The sequence below is a fragment of the Oncorhynchus mykiss genome, chromosome 27 (genome assembly GCF_013265735.2).
Source record: "Oncorhynchus mykiss isolate Arlee chromosome 27, USDA_OmykA_1.1, whole genome shotgun sequence".
Lineage (NCBI taxonomy): Eukaryota > Metazoa > Chordata > Actinopteri > Salmoniformes > Salmonidae > Oncorhynchus > Oncorhynchus mykiss.
In genome coordinates this window covers 23309894-23329926 of record NC_048591.1, presented here as the reverse complement: position 1 = coordinate 23329926, position 20033 = coordinate 23309894, and the positions used below count along the sequence as shown (strand labels likewise).

Here is a 20033-nt window from a genome sequence, read left to right as displayed (position 1 = left end):
ATTGGCTGGCAGCCGTGGTATATCAGACCGTATATATTTTTACTGCTCTAATTACGTTGGTAACCAATTTATAATAGGAATAAGACACCTTGGGGGTTTGTGGTATATGGCCAATATACCATGGCTAAGGGCTATATCCAGGCACTCCACTTTGCAGCTTGCATAAGAACAGCCCTTAGCCTTGGGATATTGACCATATACCCCCCCGGGGGGCTTATTGATTAATTATTCTCTAAAACACCTTTTTTTAGCAAGTTGTTTGCGAAGACGTTGTTGAATCGAGATGCAGTGCATTTGGAAATTATTCAGACTTTTCCACATTTTGTTACAGCCTTATTCTAATGTATCCTCACCAATCTACACACAAAACCCCATAACGACAAAGCAAACAGATTTTTTGAAATCTCTGCAGCACTCCACCAATCGGGCCTTAATGGTAGAGTGGCCAGACGGAAGCCACTCTTCAGTGAAAGGCACAACAGCCCACTTAGTTTGCCAAAAGGTACCTAAAGACTCTCAGACCATTAGAAACCAGATTCTCTGATGAAACCAAGATTGAAATATTTGGCCTGAATGCCAAGCGTATGGAGGAAACCTGGCACCATCCCTACGGTGTAGGATGTCATTGCAGCATCATGATGTGGGGATGTTTTTCGGTGGCAGGGACTGGGAAACTAGTCAGGGTCGAGGGATAGATGAACAGAGCAAAGTACATAGATCCTTGATGAAAACCTCCAGAGCGCTCAGGACCTCAGACTGAGGCGATTGTTCACGTTTCAACAGGACAACGACCCTAAGCACACAGCCAAGACAATGCAGGAGTGGCTTCGGGACAAGACTCTGAATGTCCTTGAGTGGCCCAGCCAGACCCTGGACTTGAACCCAATCTAACATCTCTGGAGAGACCTGAAAATAGCTGTGCAGCGATGCTCCCCATCCAACCTGACAGAGCTTAAGAGGATCTGCATACAAGAATGGGAGAAACTCCCCAAATACAGGTGTGCCAAGCTTGTAGCGTCATACCCAAGAAGACTCTAGGCTGTAATCGCTGCCAAAGGTGCTTCAACAAAGTACTGAGTCAAGGGTCTGAATACTTATGGAAATGTGATTTTTTTTTTTTTTTTTTTTTTTCAAAACATTTCTAAAAATCTTTTTGTTTTGTCATTATGGGGGGGAAATATCTATTTTAGAATAAGGCTAACATTACAAAATGTGGAAAAAGTCAAGGTATGAATGATTTCCAAATGCACTGTATTTGACAGGTTTGACTTATATACATTGTTTAAAATTGTTATGCCAGTTATTGATAAGGGAGGTGTTGTCTGGGAGAGAACATGCTCAAGAACGCACATCACTTCCCATAGAGATGGGTTAAACATTTAACTTCATGCAAATACCTGATATACAGTAAAGCACACTCCTCCCTTAGTCCTCCTTGACACAGTCTTCTCAGGCCAACTGTTCATGTTGAGTTGTTACAACTCCAGTAAAACCTGCCATACATGCTCTATCCAGGTATTTTATAGAATTTCAATACTGGAAAAGTTTAAAGCATTGACCCATACTTGTACACGTATCTAATAAGAACTTATATCACATTCATGTAAACAAAGAATATATTAATCCTAATTAGGTAGTTGGAATGTATAATTCATTGATAATGCTAAGCTGTGTTTGTTCAATGGCTGAGATTTCTGGGCTTTAAATATTCTTCCCTTAACTCAAAGGCCCAGTGCAGTCAAATGTGATTTTCCTGTGTTCTGAGGTTGGAATAATACTGTGAAATTGATCATGGCCATTCAGTGTAAGAGCAATTTTTTTTTTTTTTTTTTTGCATCGAACAAGAATTTCCATCACAGGTACATCATTGTTACCAGATAAAGGTCCAATGCAGGCGTTGTAACACTTTAAACATGGTTCTGATCGTAATGTAGTACCCTAGCTGAGAAAATTCACAACATTTAAACTTATCTAGTGCCGTCAGTTGAGTGTAAATGACTGACAATCCAGTCACATTTGAGAGCCAAATATTATAGTACACACAATACATGAAACTTTACAGTCAGTCCAACCCGCCTAGATATTTGTTTTAGGATTAAACTGGAATTATCATGAGAACCAAACTTGCTCCTGTTTCAAATGTTATCACAACTGAATACACATGAAAGGCCACAATATCAAACTAACCATCTAATACATCTGGGGTGGCAAGGGTAGCCTCGTGGTTAGAGCATTGGACTAGTAGCGCAAGTTCAAATCCCCAAGCTGTCATGGTAAAAATCTGTCGTTCTGCCCCTGAACAGGCAGTTAAACCTCTGTCATTGAAAATAAGAATTTGTTCTTAACCGACTTGCCTAGTTGAAGGTAAAAAAATATATATAGATGCATTGTTTCTTTTATTGTAAGACAACCAAAAAGCTTCACCCCAATACTTATTAACCACAAAAAATACAGCATGGAGAAATATTACATTTCTAATGTGGTTCCACTTCCATACTGTATCTCTCAATGAGTAACTTATTTAAATCACCTAAATTGAATGTTTACATAACATTATTGAATTCCGTCCTGTTTGCAATCTCAAAAACAAAACTGCTATAGTATTTTCCCCCTTTAAAAGACACTTGAGGGATCCAGTCACAGTCAAACGCCACATGATGGCTGCCACCACCATCCCTTCAAGACAGGAGAAAGTCCATTTTGGATGGCCCATGGCATTACATTTATCCAGACTCTGACAGTAAACTTCTGGCAATTATCATCCGCATCACTTCATTTGTTCCTGAAAGGAAATATAAAAGGGTAAAACGTCAGTCATTTGTCAGTGCAACAACAGTACCTAATTTTATAAAGAGGTGTGTGTTACCATTCAAATACTGATAACCACCTGTTACAAAGAATTTCAGAAGGACAGCTTTGTCATGGTAAGCAAGGTGTATACATACCCTCCAGTATCTGGTGTACTCGGATGTCCCGGACAAACTGTTGAACAGCGTAGTCTTTGAGGTAACCGTATCCACCATGCATCTGGAGTGCCTGGTTACAGATCTGTTGATTGCAGATATACCTGTGTGTGTGAGAGCTGTCCAGCTACATCTGATAGACTACATCATTACCAGTGTGCAAAAGGAGACCACTTACTGTAAAACGTCCATTAAATGTTGAGTCTCCAACAAGCATTGGTATCTTAATGGCCGGGCATCGTTTCACATTTTAGCAAATAAACACTGGCCTATAATAAGCTCTGGGTCCCAAAAAAGTATAATTAATCGTGTACTGTCTGCTGCAGTGGAATTTCACTGCATTTCAACCTTGCATGTTTAAGCAAATACACACCCAGGCTAATAGCTAATTGGAGGGTTTTACAGTAAATACTAAAATAAGTATTTTCATAAGAGAGACTCACGTTGAAGCACTCGTCAGTGACAAAGAGTTTGGCCATGGAGCAGAGGGACACAGCGTCAGACCTGCTCTCCTGCAGTGCCACGGCAGCCTCGCGTAGCAACAGACGTGATGCCACTAGCTTGGTTGCCATCTCTGCCAACTTAAACTGCAGGAACTACAGAAGGAACCCAGAATCAAATATCCTATTGGATTACTAAAGGTCTTTCCCAATTCAAAGCCGTAGACTTGATGGGATGCTTACCTGGTTGTTGGAGAGAGCCTCTCCAAACTGCTTGCGTACTAGCAGGTGATCTCTCGCCAGCTGTACACATGCATGGGCCGCCCCAAGAGAACAAGAGGCTGCAGGCAGATAAACCCAATGTAAGTTAATGTAGCTGACACCTGAGCATTGGTTGTGTTTTCAAAACCTGTGAATAAAATGGGTTGAGCAAAAACGACTTGAGAAAAATATATAGATGGCCATCAAATAACAAACCATTGAAACAAAAGGTAAATCTGGTGCCATCTCACCAATATTGATCCTGCCTCCGTTCAGGCCTCTCATAGCAATGTTGAAGCCCTGTCCCTCCTGACCCAGACGATTGGTCACTGGGACGTGGCAGTCCTCTAAGATCACTGCTCTAGTTGGCTGAGAGTTCCATCCCACCTGGAGAGAGAGGAGAGGCCTCAGTTGGAAAATCACTCAGGGACTCAACTATGGCCCCTGGTGGACATGGCTTCACTTAGTTAATGTCCTCATGTCTACAGACCATGTAAGTTTGTAGGTTCCTGCTTTACAGTTTCTAAGACATAATGATTCTATTCAAAATTACCGATTTAAGACAATACCAACATCAATCAAATGCCAGCTACCTTCTTCTCCTTCTTGCCAAAGCTGAGTCCTGGAGTGTCTTTCTCCACCACCACACAGGAGATCCCCTTGGGACCTTTCCCTCCCGTCCGACACATTACTATGTACACGTCTGTGTCTCCTCCTCCACTGATGAAGGCCTGCAGTAGGACACATACAGAGTGAGACAGGAACTTCCACTTTATATCACGGAGATGAATTAAAAACAGTACCTTGGAACCATTGAGGATATAATGGTCTCCTTCCAACTTTGCAGTAGTGAGTAAGGAAGCAGCATCACTGCCACTGCCTGAAACGTGAAATGAGATTCAATAAGACAAAAAGATTCAGAAATAAAACTGCTTCATAACCACATTACACAGGTTCATATACTAGAAAGATGAAGACAAAATACCAACCTGGTTCAGTGAGACAATAAGAGGCAAACTTGTCCATCGTACAAAGCTCAGGGCAGAACTTCTCCCTCTGCTCGGTGTTGCCGAAGGTGTCAATCATCCAGTTACACATGCTGCACAGAAATGAGCATCCATTAATGAACACCCCATACTCAAGTTTATAACAAATCAGTAAATAGGCCTTTTTGGACGCCCATTACATTGCATTCCACAAGGAAACTGCATGGCAGGGTGACCACCACGAGTGCAGCAAGGAGCCATGGTAAGTTGCTAGCTAGTATTAAACTTATCTTATGAAAACAATCCATCTTCACAATCACTAGTTAACTACACATGGTTGATGATATTACTTGGTTAACTAGCTTGTCCTGCGTTGCATATAATCAATGCGGTGCCTGTTAATTTATCATCGAATCACAGCCTACTTCGCCAAAACGGGGGATGATTTAAGCGCATTCGCGAACAAAAAAGCACAACCATAAACATCAATGCCTTTCTTAAAATCAATACACAGAAGTATTTTTTTTAAACCTGTATATTTAGTTAAAAGAAATTCATGTTAGCAGGCAATATTAACTAGGGAAATTGTGTCACTTCACTTGCGTTCGATAAAATACGGAACGGTTCCGTATTTCACTGAAAGAATAAACGTTTTTTCGAAATAAGTTTCCGGATTTGACCATATTAATGGCCAACGGCTTGTATTTGTGTTTATTATATTATAATTAAGTCTGATATGATAGAGCAGTCTGAGCGTTTGCCGGCAGCTCTTAGCAATGCTTGCTTCACAGCGTTGTTTATGACTTCAAGCCTATCAACTCCTGAGATTAGGCTGGCAATACTAAAGTGGCTATTAGAACATCCAATAGTCAAAGGTATATGGTATAGAGAGAAATAGTCCTATAATAACTACAACCTAAAACCTAACTGGGAATATTGAAGAACTGGGAATACTGAACCACCAGCTTTCATACAGTGGGGCAAAAAAGTATTTAGTCAGCCACCAATTGTGCAAGTTCTCCCACTGAAAAAGATGAGTGGCCTGTAATTTTCATCATAGGTACACTTCAACTATGACAGACAAAATGAGAAAAAAAATCCAGAAAATCACATTGTAGGATTTTTTATTAATTTATTTGCAAATTAGGCCTCATCTTTTTAAGTGGGAGAACTTGCACAATTGGTGGCTGACCAAATACTTTTTTGCCCTACTGTATGTTCTCATGTTCTGAGCAAGGAACTTAAACGTTAGCTTTTTTACATGGCACATATTGCACTTTTACTTTCTTCTCCAACACTGTTTTTGCATTATTTAAACCAAATTGAGCATGTTATTATGTATTATATTAAGTTAAAATCAGTGTTCATTCAGTATTGTTGTAATTGTCATTATAAATAAATCAAATATAAAATCGGCTGATTAATCGGTATCGGCTTTTTTTGGTCCTCCAATAATTGGTATCGGCGTTGAAAAATCAGAATCCTAATCATCATAATCATAACCAAAAATCCCTTATAGGCAATTGACTAGATATTAATTTAAAGCAGGGGTCTCTTGAGCAGACCCTTTAGAGAGGTTGAATGTTGTGGTGATTGCTGGCATTGGCCAGGCCTTACTTATGAATGCTGATGTAGGCTGTGGTGCTGACACAGCCTGTCGATAACGCCTCAAAGATGACCGAGGTGTCCAGACGAGACAGGCCAGATCCCCCCACCTCCGGCTGTACATAGATCCCCCCAAACCCCAGCTGGGCAGCCTTTCGCATGGTCTCCACCGGGAAGATTTCCTGAACAATAAAAAAAAATATGCTTTTACGTTCAAACAAATGCCCTTACACAAAAAGGGGATGAGTGATTGCAGAGGAGGCTGGTGGGAGCTGTAGGAAGTCATGCTCATTGGAATGGCATTGATGCAAAGGAGTCAAACGTAGTTTCCATATGTTTGATACCGTTCCATTTCCTCCATTGATATGGATGGGTTGAAAGGGAGTCCGATTTTAAAGTGGCTCAAAAATCTAGCTAAACAAGCTGCACTGCACAGTAGTTAGTACCTTTTCATCCCACTCGGCCATGTGTGGAGACATTTCATGGGCTGCGAAGTCAAAGGCCATCTTCTGAAACTCCTTCTGTTCATCGCTGAGGCCATGAGCAGCTGCAAGGAGGGAGTTAAGAATAGTGTCACGCATGGCACATACTGAATAAAGCCTAGTGGTATAAGACAATGATATTACTGTAGAGTAAGGTAAAAATGACCAGAATCCTTTTAAACATACCATTTCTCTTCATGTGAAAAAGTTCAACCAACCATTGAACATGACACACGCCCTTTCTTTACAGCCATCCAACTCAACGTAGGTCAGGCCAGAACAGTGTTGCCATGTTCTGGCCAAATTGGGCTACTTTGAAAACAATGTTGCATGTGAAAATGTATTGTTAGAAGGTTGCAGGTTTTTGGGCTATTTCTAAGTTGCACTGCAGCCACCATGGTATTTCTCTTAAAAACATATACAGTACCAGTAAAAAGTTTGGACACACCTACTCATTCAAGGGTTTTTCTTTATTTTTAATATTTTCTACCTTGTAGAATAATAGTGATGACAAAACTATGAAATAACACATATGGAATCATGTAGTAACCTAAAAGTGTTAAACAAATCAAAATATATTTTATATTTGACACTCTTCAAAGTAGCCACCCTTTGCCTTGATGACAGCTTTGCACAGTCTTGGCATTCTCTCAACCAGCTTCATGAGGTAGTCACCTGGAATGCATTTCAATTAACAGGTTTGCCTTGTTATATGTATTTTTGGAATTTCTTTCCTTAATGCATTTGAGCCAATAAGTTCTGTTGTGACAAGGTAGGGGTGGTATACAGAAGATAGCCCTATTTGGTTAAAGACCAAGTCCATATTATGGCAAGAAAGGCTGAATAAAGCAAAGAGAAATGACAGTCCATCATTACTTTAAGACATGAAGGTTACCTCTGCTGCAGAAGATGCGTTACCTCTGCTGCAGAAGATGCGTTACCTCTGCTGCAGAAGATGCGTTACCTCTGCTGCAGAAGATGCGTTACCTCTGCTGCAGAAGATGCGTTCATTAGAGTTACCAGCCTCAGAAATTGCAGCCCAAATAAATGCTTCAGAGTTCAAGTAACAGACACATCTCAACATCAACTGTTCAGAGGAGACTGGGTGAATCACGCCTCCATGGTCGAATTGCTGCAAATAAACCACTACTAAAGTACACCAATAAGAAAAGACTTGCTTGGGCCAAGAAACACGAGCAATGGACATTAGACAGTTGGAAATCTGTCATTTGGTCTGACGAGTCCACATTTGAGATTTTTGGTTCCAACCGGCTGTGAGATCATCCGTTCTCCTACTCAGCATGTGTGGTTCCCACCGTGAAGCATGGAGGAGAAGGTGTGATGATGCTTTGCTGGTAACACTGTCTGTGATATATTTAGAATGGGCCTCAATGAAACTGACATTAAATGTGGAGAATTATAAATGTGCCTCTGTTGGCCATAAAGTAGACTATTAATATATATGCCACTATCGGCTACTATTTGATACAAGAAATATGTCGAAATGACAATATCCCTGGGGGCATTGCAAATTAATGTGCCACTTGTGTAGCCTACCTGGAGCTGGCAAACCAATTATTAATGGACATGTTTAGTTAATTAAATTGGAAGTTATCAAAGCTCTATCGCAATTGCCGATCAGTTGTTAGAACGCATTAGATTGATGTTAACAGTTATTGACCAAATACTTATTTTCCACCATAATTTGCAAATAAATTCATTAAATTCTACAATGTGATTTTCTGGATTATTTTTCCTCATTTTGTCTGTCATAGTTGATGTGTACCTATGATGAAAATTACAGGCCTCTCATCTTTTTAAGTGGGAGAACTTGCACAATTGGTGGCTGACTAAATACTTTTTTGCCCCACTGTATATCAATGATGTCGCTCTTGTTGCTGGTGATTCTCTGATCCACCTCTACCCAGACGACACCATTCTGTATACATCTGGCCCTTCTTTGGACACTGTGCTAACAAACCTCAAAACAAGCTTCAATGCCATACAAAACTCCTTCCGAGGCCTCCCAACTACTTTTAAATGCAAGTAAAACTAATTGCATGCTCTTCAACCGATTGCTGCCCGCACCCTCCCACCTGACTAGCATCACTACTCTGGACGGTTCTGACTTAGAATACGTGGAAAACTACAAATACCTAGGTGTCTGGTTAGACTGTAAACTGTCCTTCCAGACTCATATCAAAACATCTCCAAATCCTAAATTAAGTCTAGAAGAATCGGGTTCCTATTTCACAACAAAGCCTCCTTCACTCATGCTGCCAAACATACCCTCGTAAAACTGACTATCCTACCAATCCTTGACTTTGGCAATGTCATTTACAAAATAGCCTCCAACACTCTACTCAGTAAACTGGATGTAGTCTATCACAGTGTCATCCGTTTTGTCACCAAAGCCCCATATACTACCCACCACTGTGACCTGTATGCTCACGTTGGCTGGCCCTCACTACATATTTATCACCAAACCCACTGGCTCCAGGTCATCTATAAGTCTATGCTAGGTAAAGCCCCGCCTTATCTCAGCTCACTGGTCACAACACCCACCCGTAGCACACGCTAAAGCAGGTATATTTCACTGGTCACCCCCAAAGCCAACATTTGCTTTGGCCGTCTTTCCTTCCAGTTCTCTGCTGCCAATGACTAGAACGAATTTCAAAATTCAATTAAGCTGGAGACATATCTCCCTCTCCAACTTTAAGCATCAGCTGTCAGAGTAGCTTACCGATCACTGTACCTGTACACAGACAATCTGTAAATAGCACCCCCAACTACCTTATTCCTATATTGTTACTTATCCTCTTGCATCCCAGTACCTCTACTTGCACATCATCATCTGCACATCTATCACTCCAGTATTAATGCTAAATTGTTATTATTTTGCCTCCATGGCCTATTTATTGCCTTACCTCCCTACTCGTCTACATTGGCACACACTGTATACAGATTTTCCTATTGTGTTGTTGACTGTACGTTTGTTTATGTGTAACTCTGTTGTTTTTGTCGCACTGCTTTGCTTTATCTTGGCCAGGTCACAGTTGTTAATGGGAACTTGTTCTCAACTGGCCTACCTGGTTACATAAAGGTGAAATAAAAAAGACAGGGGCATAGTACACACACCTCTGCCTCAGAGAGGTCGAAAGGAGCCATGGCTGACCAATACGAATCAAGTGGCTGTCCTCAAGCAGGCCTGCCTGTTCACCAGCATGCAATCTCAAAATTCATATGGTTAAAATACATCAACACAAAAACAATTTGAAAATCTTGTTTGACGAGGAGTTGCTACAGCAATGATTACTTTATGTCAGTTATGAACAGAAAACAGGGCCTTATACCAGACACGTTTAAAGTGAAGAAATTAAGAGTTGGCAATGAGAAGCAGTTTGGTGCTGTCAACAATGGAGAAGAGGGACCACTGGACCTGCAAGACCTTATAACATTATTCTCACGCAAACTCTTCAATGACGCCCTTCCACAAATTGTCCTAAAACACCAACTATACACAATGGTTGGACCCAAGTGGACATGTGTAACAGTACAACTTTAGACCGTCCCCTCGCCCATAAAGCCGGGCGCGAACCAGGGACCCTCTGCACACATCAACAACAGTCACCCACGAAGCATCGTTACCCATCGCTCCACAAAAGCAGGGGCCCTTGCAGAGCAAGGGGAACTACTACCTCAAGGTCTCAGAGCAAGTGGCGTCACCGATTGAAACACTATTTAGCGCGCACCACCGCTAACTAAGTTAGCGTTTCACATCCGTTACACTCACCCCCCTTTTGACCTCCTCCTTTTTCCGCAGCAACCAGTGATCCGGGTCTACAGCATCAATGTAACAGTATAACTTTAAGCCGTCCCCTCGCCCATACCTGGGCACGAACCAGGGACCCTCTGCACACAACAGTCACCCACAAAGCATTGTTACCCATCGCTCCACAAAAGCCGCGGCCCTTGTAGAGCAAGGGGAACTACTACTTCAAGGTCTCAGAGCAAGTGACGTCACCGATTGAAACACTATTTAGCGCGCACCACCGCTAACTAAGCTAGCCGTTTCACATCCGTTACACATGCAGCTGAGTGACTTGAGGGAACAGGGGAGGTGTTGATGTTCCAGCTGGGCTTTGACGCTGAGGTCTTTGGGTTGGTGTTCGCTGCAGACTACAAGGCTAAAGTCCTGGCCAGGGAGAAGGGGAGATGGACACTGGGCACAGTAGAGAAGATCCTGGAGAAAGTGCTGTCCTTCTGCAACAACCTGAGCTTCAACAAATACAAAATGCTCAAGGAGTTTCTCTTCACAGGCTCAGAGAACGCAACTGGTGAAGTCATGGGTTCTGACAGGGATGCTGGCAGCTCTATCCAACTGTCAGATTCACCAAGTACCTAATACAGGGTAGTAAAGCTGTGCTGGGCATGGTTAAGACGTCCAAATATAACTTAGTCTTAAGCCTGGAGGAGAGAAAGACCAACTCACAGATTCAATTCCAGATCAAGTACCACATCCATGACATCATTGGTGCAGAGCTAGTAGAACGTATACCCACAACTTCAGGAACATTATTAAGGTGTGTGGACTAATGAACGCAACTGACTGAATGGATATAACGACCTGTTTCATGGAAGAAACCCTCAGAGCAACTGAACATGATGAGTGGCCATGTTAACAAATGATTTGTGGAAGTTTTTTCTGCCAATTGAGTGGCCATGTTAACAAATGATTTGTGGAAGTTTTTTCTGCAGTCAGTTGTTACACGTAAACTCACTCAATTTTGTACATCGCATTGGTCCGTACAATTTACCTTATTTTAGCGCCTAAAAAACGTAATACTTCCAGATCAACTGTAATGTCAATACCAATATGATTCAAGCAGGCAATGAGCCCAGTCGGGTCTTTTTAAAAATGGCGGGTGGGGAAGCAAAACTAATGCGTGATAGTAAGGAGAGATGTTGTGTGGGAAAATTGCTTTTTTCACTCGATCTGTCCAACTTATCACCTTATCGCCTCTAAAATGTAAATAAAACACTATAAAGAGTTTATATAATGTGTGATTACATACCTATTTGAAGGTTTGTGTCGAATTTGAATCTGTTTTTTAGGACGGTGCTAAAGTGATCCTCAGAAGTAAACAGTTTTTTTGAGAGTCGTGATCGCTTACAGTGACGACGCAAAATATGACTAGGTATCCCCCCCTTACCCCCGTCACTGTCCATTTCTTGTTTTTAAACGATGAGAGAAGTGCTACACCAGGTGGAGAGAGATTGTAAGACAGAAATCGTTGCTTTATGCGTGGTGTATGTTACGACATGACACGTCACGATGTAACGGAGGGTCAGTTTTTCAACTTTTCTCCACTACTATAGAGCCATTTCCATGTCGATCAACGCATGAATAGAAACGTAGTTCACACCCCCGATTTTGAAGTCAACATAGTCCCATTAGTTTTCTTTGTAGCCTCGTTTGAATGTCGCGGTTGGCACATTTGTACGGAATGGGGTGAGTTTACGTTACAGTACTCAGCTAACGTTAGCTAGTTTAGATAGCTATTCAGCTCATCCCAACTAAGCTAACGCGTCAGATGGTTAGTAGTGCAAGTCTGGAATTACTCTACCAACGATTTGGAAACCAAAAATGCTTACGGTCAATACACGAAGCTATTCCTCGTCTCTGTGTGCTGTTAAATATTAACCGCCGACTTCTGCCGATGCATGAACTCAGTCTGACAACTCTAGATAACGTCCCCATGGCCATTTTGGTTATTGGTTATATCACGCTGCTGCTGTAGGGAAATGTAGTTCCATTACGCAAGATACGTGTAGTTGTTAGATTGGGTTGCTTGCTTAGTTTTATTCTATACTTTTTCAGGAAAGGGCACATTTTTCTCGTTATTTAATTAACCACCGAAATATACCTTAAGGTCAATTGCTTGCCTAAACCAGATACATTAAGGGGGCCTACACAGATAAACAAACTAAAGCGAATTGTTTCTGCATCATATGCTTTTGACGTAAGCCACTAGCGCGGGAGTTCTTCGTCATTCAGTCCTTCTTTTTACAGCGTTCTGAGTTTTATGGTTCCGACCACTTCGATTTGCATCTTTATAACGTACCAGTAAGTAACAATGCAACCCATCGCATAATTAACTGATTTAATGAAACACGTTATTTTTTTAAATTGTAAATCAAATGTCACCTACTGTCACGCACCAATGGTTAGATATTATTGGAATGGGACTTGAAGATTCTAGTTCTTCCAAGCCAACCACTATTGCTTCATCTCTCAGGCATGGCACCTAAAATGAGAACCCGTGGAACCACAAGAACACTAGAATCCAGTAAGTAAAAGCGTTAACATTTCTGTGCACTGAATGACATGCCATTGCAAGGTTTTTCAACATCCCTGACACTGTTTCACACTCACTTTACTACCACAATGATTTGATTTTAGAATGGCTATTAATAAGTGGATGTATTACCCAGGCAACGATGAAGAGACAAAAACTAATGCCCACAGTGAGGACTCCTCATTGGAGGCTGGTCAGGCACTCAGGGGGAAGAGGAAAGGTTCCGGAAAGACTGGAAAACAGGAGAGTTCAAAGGCAAAAAAATCACCTGAACGACCACAGTATTGTCACTGGCTGATGAAGTCAGAGCCAGAGAGCCGCTTGGAAAATGGCATAGATGTCAAGGTATTCTATTCTGCTTAATAATAGGATGGTGTCATCTGTGTCAAGACCTGTTGTTGCTCAATAGTGATGTCTTGTTCAGGATAAATGATATCTAGGCTATTCCATGTCACAATTGTTACCAACTCAGAGGCTTTGTGGTTAATGTGTCCAACCTTAGATTGGAAGGTTGGGGGTTCAAAAAATGGAACCCGATGCATCTGTTTAACTTTCAGCATAAATGGAATGGATTGGGAGTAATTCCCTGTGACAGACTAGCATCCTATTCTGGGTGTATACTTATACATCAAGCTGCCTAACAATATACAGAAACAAGAGATGGGCTCCTGTACTATGGGTCGTTATGGCTTACTTACTATGTCACAGTTTGGGATCGAGGATCTGAAGACTCTTCCCAACCAAACTGGGTGTTGGGATGGTGTTCGGAACTACCAAGCCCGTAACTTTATGCGAGACATGAAAGAGGGGCAGCATGCATTCTTCTACCACAGCAACTGCAAGGAGCCTGGAATAGCTGGAGTTATGAAGGTGAGCCTGTTTATTTCTGTTGGTAATATACACTGCGTTTCAGGTATGGTGCCTCTCACCTGCTTTCTCTTTTCCAGATTGTAAAGGAGTCCTATGTGGACCACACTCAGTTTGACAAGAAAGATGTCCATTACGACGCCTCCAGCAAGGCAGACAACCCCAAATGGAGTATGGTATGAATGGTTTCATGTTCACATTTGTTTGTGTTCCAAATGGCTTGAGCTCAAGACACATCACTGGTATGTAACAGGCTTTTTATCGCAATCCAATTTAAACTGTACTAGTGCTCTGCTGGCTTGTTTCATGTTTGACTGCCAGGTTGATGTCCAGTTTGAGAGGATGTTGAAGCGCTTCATTCCTCTGTCTGAGTTGAAGAAGATCCACCTGCAGCACAAGGCCAAAGGCGGGTCCCTGAATGGCATGGCTCTCTTCACCAGGGCCAGGCTGTCTGTCCAGCCCCTCACCAGTGGTACGTGGAGATCAGTGACACTGAGTAATATGGTTGTCAAATTGCCACATCATGGTTTACAAAGCTTTTGTGTAAGTAAAATCATACCTTTTTAATTTTTTCACTCAGAGGAATTTGAATTTGTCCTGAGTTTGGAGGACAATGACCCACTGTGAAGATTTTGACAAGATGACCTGGAGAGAAGTTTTCCTGTCTTGTGTATGATGATGCTGCTGCTAATATGTTTACTGTAGGAGAGATCTATTGAACCATTATGCTTGTATTAAATGGAAATTGTCTCAAGGTTTCTGTGTTTGTCAAGAGACAGCCTGGAGTTTATTTCTAATATTAAAGAGGTATTATTGACAGTTCATGTGTTTGCCTTCACTGTCTAAAGGGGATTATTTCAGTCTAATGCAGAATTTTCATTTCCAGGAGTAAAGGCAATCAATCATTCCATCAGTCAAATATTTATCAGGTGCACACATTAACTTATTTATATACCAAAATGTGTCTGTGGATAACAAGGCATTTGGCAAATGTATTTCAGTTTTGGGGAAAGGGGCTATAGATTAGTAATTTGCAGAGCACAAAAAATACAGGAAAACCTCAGGCTAAAATATGTGTTAAACATATTGAGGCAACAGAATTTCATTTGCTAGATTGATACACTTAGGCACAACATTTCAAGTCTAACATGGAAGATACAGAAGACTTACTATCAGACCTCAAATACAAGCACTTACAATCCCTGCCTAACACTATTGGAATGCTTAGGTAAAGCATGTGAATGTAATAGTCATATTGTGGCACCGTCTGAATGCTATTCACTGTATGACGGTTTAACGGCATAAGAGGGTAAGAGATTCAATGGCTCTTATTTGAAGGATTTACAAATTAATGGGTAAGTAATCATTTATCCAGCCCTCTCACTCAACAAAGAAATTAGACAACACTTACAATGCAATAGAAACCTTCCAATGATCTCACTGTGCAATCATTACACAAGGACTGAGAGCATGTGTATGTGGAGGAGCAATGGATACATATAATCAGTGCAAAGTTAGAATTTCAGATTTCATTATGACAGACCACATCAAAATGTCAGGAATACATTTGACTGGGTATGGAATGTTTTCAAAATGCATCGCTGTTAGTCAGGTCTTCAACTCCCTATTACAATAGAGGTTTGTATACGGAGTTAGAATCCATTCATATATAAAGCTAAAGCTAGAAATATACTTTGACGAAGAAAGTTGATCATTTGAAGAAGACCGAGTATAATATTACATTTTAGGGTATCACGCACAGGGGGAGATCTAAACAAGTGGCCGGCTTTGCTTTCACTGGATATGTGTGTTGAGGGAGTTGACCTGCAGCGGAATTTTAGACCCCTGTAATGCCTCATGCAGGCCTCTTTTTCATTGTTCAGGTGTTTACCTACAGTCCTTCCCTTAATCCTTCCTTTATCCCTTTATTCAGCAGCCCTAATAAACAGGGCTACTTTATCAGTGATCATGTGAGTTGACAGGTGCCTCCACTACTTTTCCTTCTGTGAGGAGAATGAGCTTTAGCCGCTGTCCTCCCTCGCCGCCTTCTCCAGAGCGCTCTCTGAACTGGCTGAGCCCTCGAATCGCTGGGCTCCGATGGTGGCCTGGCTCGACATGCTCTTCCTCACCACATCCCCTTTCCTCCACAGTGTGATTTCCTGGAGAAGGAAGTGGTCTTGAGCTCTGTCTTAATCATTAAAGAATTTCCATAGGGAAACATTTAATGCTAGATAGGAATGCAATATATAAAAAGTGCAGCACAGTGGATACACCATGTTGAACCTGACGCCTGATAAATTCCCTCTAAGGGCACATCATTTTATCTGGGATCACTGCTAACAATTACCCATCAGAAGCCCCGGTTCCATACCTGCTGTTTGAAGTAGCGTCTCTCCTCCTCATCAATCAGCACCAAGTTAAGGTAGTAACGCACAGAGAACTTCTTATTAATGTCTCGCATGGTGGGAGTCATCTCATAGCCAGCCAGAAACAACCGGATTGGAATTGACTCTCCTTAAACATAATAAAAACACTCAGTCAGACCTGATGGGTAGTTGAGCATTGCCATTTTCAAAAGAATACAATCCACTTCACTATATCCTTTACCTCGGACAGGAGCCCCATCCATGATCTCATATTTGGCGATGGTGTCATTTTCATGGTATACACTAGGACCGGTGCCAGTTGTCTCCCGTTTGATGATGTCAATCTCCATGTGCTTTATCTTAATCCGCACCAGCAGGAAGTAGATCTTACCCACAATTACGTCTTTCAGGTGGTACCTGTAGAGGACAGGAGAGATCGTAACAGGGCTGCTATAACACAAAAAGACAATACATAGTCAAAGGAAAGGTTCTAAACTACAATGGTTTCTGCATGTTCCTGTGACTAGAGGTGGTGGCATTTCGTTATTTTGTAAATTGAGTTTAAAAAAATTAGGTGACTGAGGGTGTGATTTTAAAAAATCTATTTCACCCTTACTTGGATTTGTTGTACTCAAACTCAATGTGGAGACAGTCTTCAATCCCAACTTCCATTTTTATTGATGAGTTGAGCTCTGGGTAAGTGCTGAGTGTGTGCACCACGATATCCATCTCTTTACTGATGTCATTCAGTCTCCTGCTCACCGTAGCACGCAGAAAATACCTGCAAGTACAACCAACAGACACTGAGCAAATCTGCTGTAATCTCAGATGTTATCCAACAACATATCCTCATTGCATCCTGAGGCTATAAAAGAAGATAGTCATTATCATAACCAGTAATTATGATTTGTGTGTGTAATGCAATACATTTGAGCATGTGAAGCACACAAACATTACTATTGATGAGGAAGTAGTGCTAGGCACATGACTGACTGGTCAAAGGTGAACTTGGGTTAAAGAGTGAGCCATAAAGTAATAGTTATTTTGGCAGAGAATGTTCAGGCTGCATGTTTCCTTACCGCAGCTTCACATTCTGGCCTGTGTAGGTCTCATAGGGCTTCTCAACATGGGTGAACTCAAAATCGAAGGTCTGTGACTGAGTAAGCTCCCCAGGCCTTGCCAGATCTTTCACCAGGGAGACAAACTCATGATGGTTTCCTCTGTCGTAGTACAGCTCTGTGAAGAAAGGACAGGTATACACATCGCAATAGAATCACTCCCTCATAGAAGAGTGCATCTAGGCGTATTGGCACATATGACACTACTGTTGTTGATCCAAAAAGTCCAACAGAAAAGGGGCCATTGCATTTATTATGATTCATTTGGAATATATGTCTCGACATTAAACAAAGATGTATACTCACCAATTTGGCCTACAAATTCGATTTTGATCCCTTGATGTTCCAGTCTTTTCCCAGGGTTCTTCAGTGTAACGTTGATCTTTCCAGACACAGTCTCCCCGTCATAAAATAGGAAATATTTGTCCTTCTTCCCATCTTCAGTCTTATGTTCAGCCTTCTTTCTCGTCTCAGCATCAGTCAGAACTACATCAATTTCTGCACTTTGGCCAAAACTGAAGAAACTCATGCTTGTGTTCTTTTCTGTGCGGTTTTATGAACAAGGTTAAGATTTATCGGATCTGAACATGAACAGATCTTTAAAGACAAATGTAGGTGACACTTTCAGTGCCCTATTTCTTACAAAAGTAAATGCAGTAGTTCATTCGAAATGACGGAAAGTGCAAAAACACCAACTTGTTTGTTACCAGAAATGATCACAGAAGGTAGTATTTCCGAGAGGTCTCGAAAAATGTGCAAATGTAAGCGTTATTTTACCTTTATATCTCTTCTCAAATTCAATTCAATTACACATACAGCACCATATCTTCGTATCCCTATCGATTAAATAAATAGCCTAAATACTACAAAGCATGGTGATATCTGCAAACACTGAAGAATGTTGCGTTTCCCTCGAACTCAAGATGTATCCGTCATTCATCGAAACCGATTAACAATGTAGTGAGTCTTGATTGTTTCTTTCAGAATGTTATTCGCACTGAATTGTTAAATTGTATCTTTCCTGAAATAGCATAATGTTGCGAGCGATCATTTCCTATGTTTTTGCACTTCCGGGGTTGTCTGGTTGACGGCATTATTTTTCAAAATAGAGGTTCAACTCTTCTGTAGTCAATTGCAAATAAAAAGTCCCAACAATACAGTAAATACAGTTATTTATGTTATGTCTTTATTGACAAAATGAAGTAAGCATATAACAGTATCCATTTCTTGCACTACAACGAATGAACGATTAACATTTTACAACAGTTCCTGAGTAGTGTTATTTTATAAACAAAGAATACCAATGAAAAAATAACTATATCAATAATGTTTCAAAAAGTCATTTTTAACAATTTCAATTTGAAACATTGTTTAATACTTATGATGTATTGTTACTGATAAAAATGTATGTGTAGACATTTTTTTTCTAACAAAGTTGTATTGCCTGTACATCCATTAATATTGTATATTGTGTCCATAAAGAAAATACAGTTAGTTGTGAGTCAAAACTGGACAATATGTCCAATATTCATAAAGTAGGTCATTAGTAAGCACAGAAGGTCACTTATAAACAGAAACGGCACTCTGAAAAAAAATCATAATTACTTGATATACTCATAATACATCTTAAATTGCAGTATTATACTGGGATTATACTGTATAACTGTAATATGTTTATTTGTTATTCTGAACGCAGAGAATAAAGTTAGTTGGCTTTATTAAGCACAACAGTTTCATTATGCCCGTTGACTCTGCATGTAACAGATTATCAGCTTTTTATACATGCCCCACTCACTGACTGTATGTACACTACCATTCAAAAGTTTGGGGTCACTTGGAAATGTCCTTGTTTTTGAAAGAAAAGCCCAAAAAAATTGTACATTAAAATAACATCAAATTGATCAGAAATACAGTGTAGACATTGTTAATGTTGTAAATGACTATTGTAGCTGGAAATGGCAGGTTTGTTTATGTAATATCTACATAGTCATACAGAGGCCCATTATCAGCAACCGTCACTCCTGTGTTCCAATGGCACGTTGTGTTAGCTAATCCAAGTTTATCATTTTAAAAGGCTAATTGATCATTAGAAAATTGCAAAATGGTTATGTTAGCACAGTTGAAAACTGTTGTTCTGATTAAAGCAATAAAACTTTCCTATGTCCAGTGTTTATGTTATTTTGCCCATCTTTATCTTTTCTTTTTTATTGGCCAGTCTGAGAAATGGCTTTTTCTTTGCAACTCTGCCTAGAAGGCCAGCATCCTGAAGTCGCCTCTTCACTGTTGACGTTGAGACTGGTGTTTTGCAGGTACTATTTAATGAAGCGGCCAGTTGAGGACTTGTGAGGCGTCCGTTTCTCAAACTAGACACTGTCCACTCCTCTTTCTATTCTGGTTAGGCAATTTGCGCTGTTCTGTGAAGGGACTAGCTAGCACACAGCGTTGTACGAGATCTTCAGGTTCTTGACAATTTCTCAAATGGAATAGCCTTTATTTCTCAGAACAAGAATAGACTGACGAGTTTCAGAAGAAAGTTCTTGGTTTCTAGCCATTTTGAGCCTGTAATCGAACCCACTAATGCTGATG

At 40.8% G+C, this 20033-nt stretch overlaps 4 protein-coding genes across 8 annotated transcripts; 2 read left to right on the top strand and 2 right to left on the bottom strand.

Annotated features, from left to right (window-relative positions):
- Positions 1–1232: 1232 nt before the first annotated feature.
- acad8 (acyl-CoA dehydrogenase family, member 8) lies at positions 1233–12840 on the bottom strand. Of its 3 annotated transcripts, none has more exons than XM_021588087.2 (11): positions 12393–12840; positions 6702–6802; positions 6268–6437; positions 4654–4763; positions 4468–4544; positions 4258–4395; positions 3916–4051; positions 3647–3744; positions 3407–3559; positions 2946–3048; positions 1233–2782 (listed from the first exon to the last, which is right to left on the bottom strand). In XM_021588087.2, exons 1-11 carry the CDS (start codon positions 12502–12504, stop codon positions 2724–2726), a joined length of 1257 nt encoding a protein of 418 aa, XP_021443762.1. In that variant the 5' UTR covers positions 12505–12840; the 3' UTR covers positions 1233–2723. The 3 variants fall into 3 exon arrangements, with proteins under 3 accessions (XP_021443762.1, XP_021443761.2, XP_021443763.1); XM_021588086.2 differs by lacking the exon at positions 12393–12840 and adding an exon at positions 11813–12034; XM_021588088.2 differs by lacking the exon at positions 12393–12840 and adding an exon at positions 6924–7249.
- LOC110507816 (serine/threonine-protein kinase 19-like) lies at positions 10777–11195 on the top strand. Its single transcript, XM_021588104.2, has one exon. The coding sequence runs from the start codon at positions 10864–10866 to the stop codon at positions 11140–11142; it is 279 nt and encodes a 92-aa protein (XP_021443779.1). The 5' UTR covers positions 10777–10863; the 3' UTR covers positions 11143–11195.
- On the top strand, positions 12002–14785 carry thyn1 (thymocyte nuclear protein 1). 2 transcript variants are annotated; one of them, XM_021588099.2, is made up of 8 exons: positions 12002–12084; positions 12811–12864; positions 13037–13087; positions 13233–13441; positions 13805–13966; positions 14044–14139; positions 14285–14435; positions 14544–14785. In XM_021588099.2, exons 3-8 carry the CDS (start codon positions 13039–13041, stop codon positions 14588–14590), a joined length of 714 nt encoding a protein of 237 aa, XP_021443774.2. In that variant the 5' UTR covers positions 12002–12084; positions 12811–12864; positions 13037–13038; the 3' UTR covers positions 14591–14785. The 2 variants fall into 2 exon arrangements, with proteins under 2 accessions (XP_021443774.2, XP_021443773.2); XM_021588098.2 differs by having other exon boundaries at positions 12062–12249.
- Positions 14726–18529, bottom strand: LOC110507810 (vacuolar protein sorting-associated protein 26B-like). 2 transcript variants are annotated; one of them, XM_021588094.2, is made up of 6 exons: positions 17754–18529; positions 17409–17565; positions 16946–17110; positions 16571–16746; positions 16335–16477; positions 14726–16122 (listed from the first exon to the last, which is right to left on the bottom strand). In XM_021588094.2, the coding sequence occupies exons 1-6, from the start codon at positions 17974–17976 to the stop codon at positions 15985–15987; spliced, it is 1002 nt and encodes a 333-aa protein (XP_021443769.1). In that variant the 5' UTR covers positions 17977–18529; the 3' UTR covers positions 14726–15984. The 2 variants fall into 2 exon arrangements, with proteins under 2 accessions (XP_021443769.1, XP_036821734.1); XM_036965839.1 differs by having other exon boundaries at positions 15945–16151.
- Between the last annotated feature and the right edge of the window lie 1504 nt (positions 18530–20033).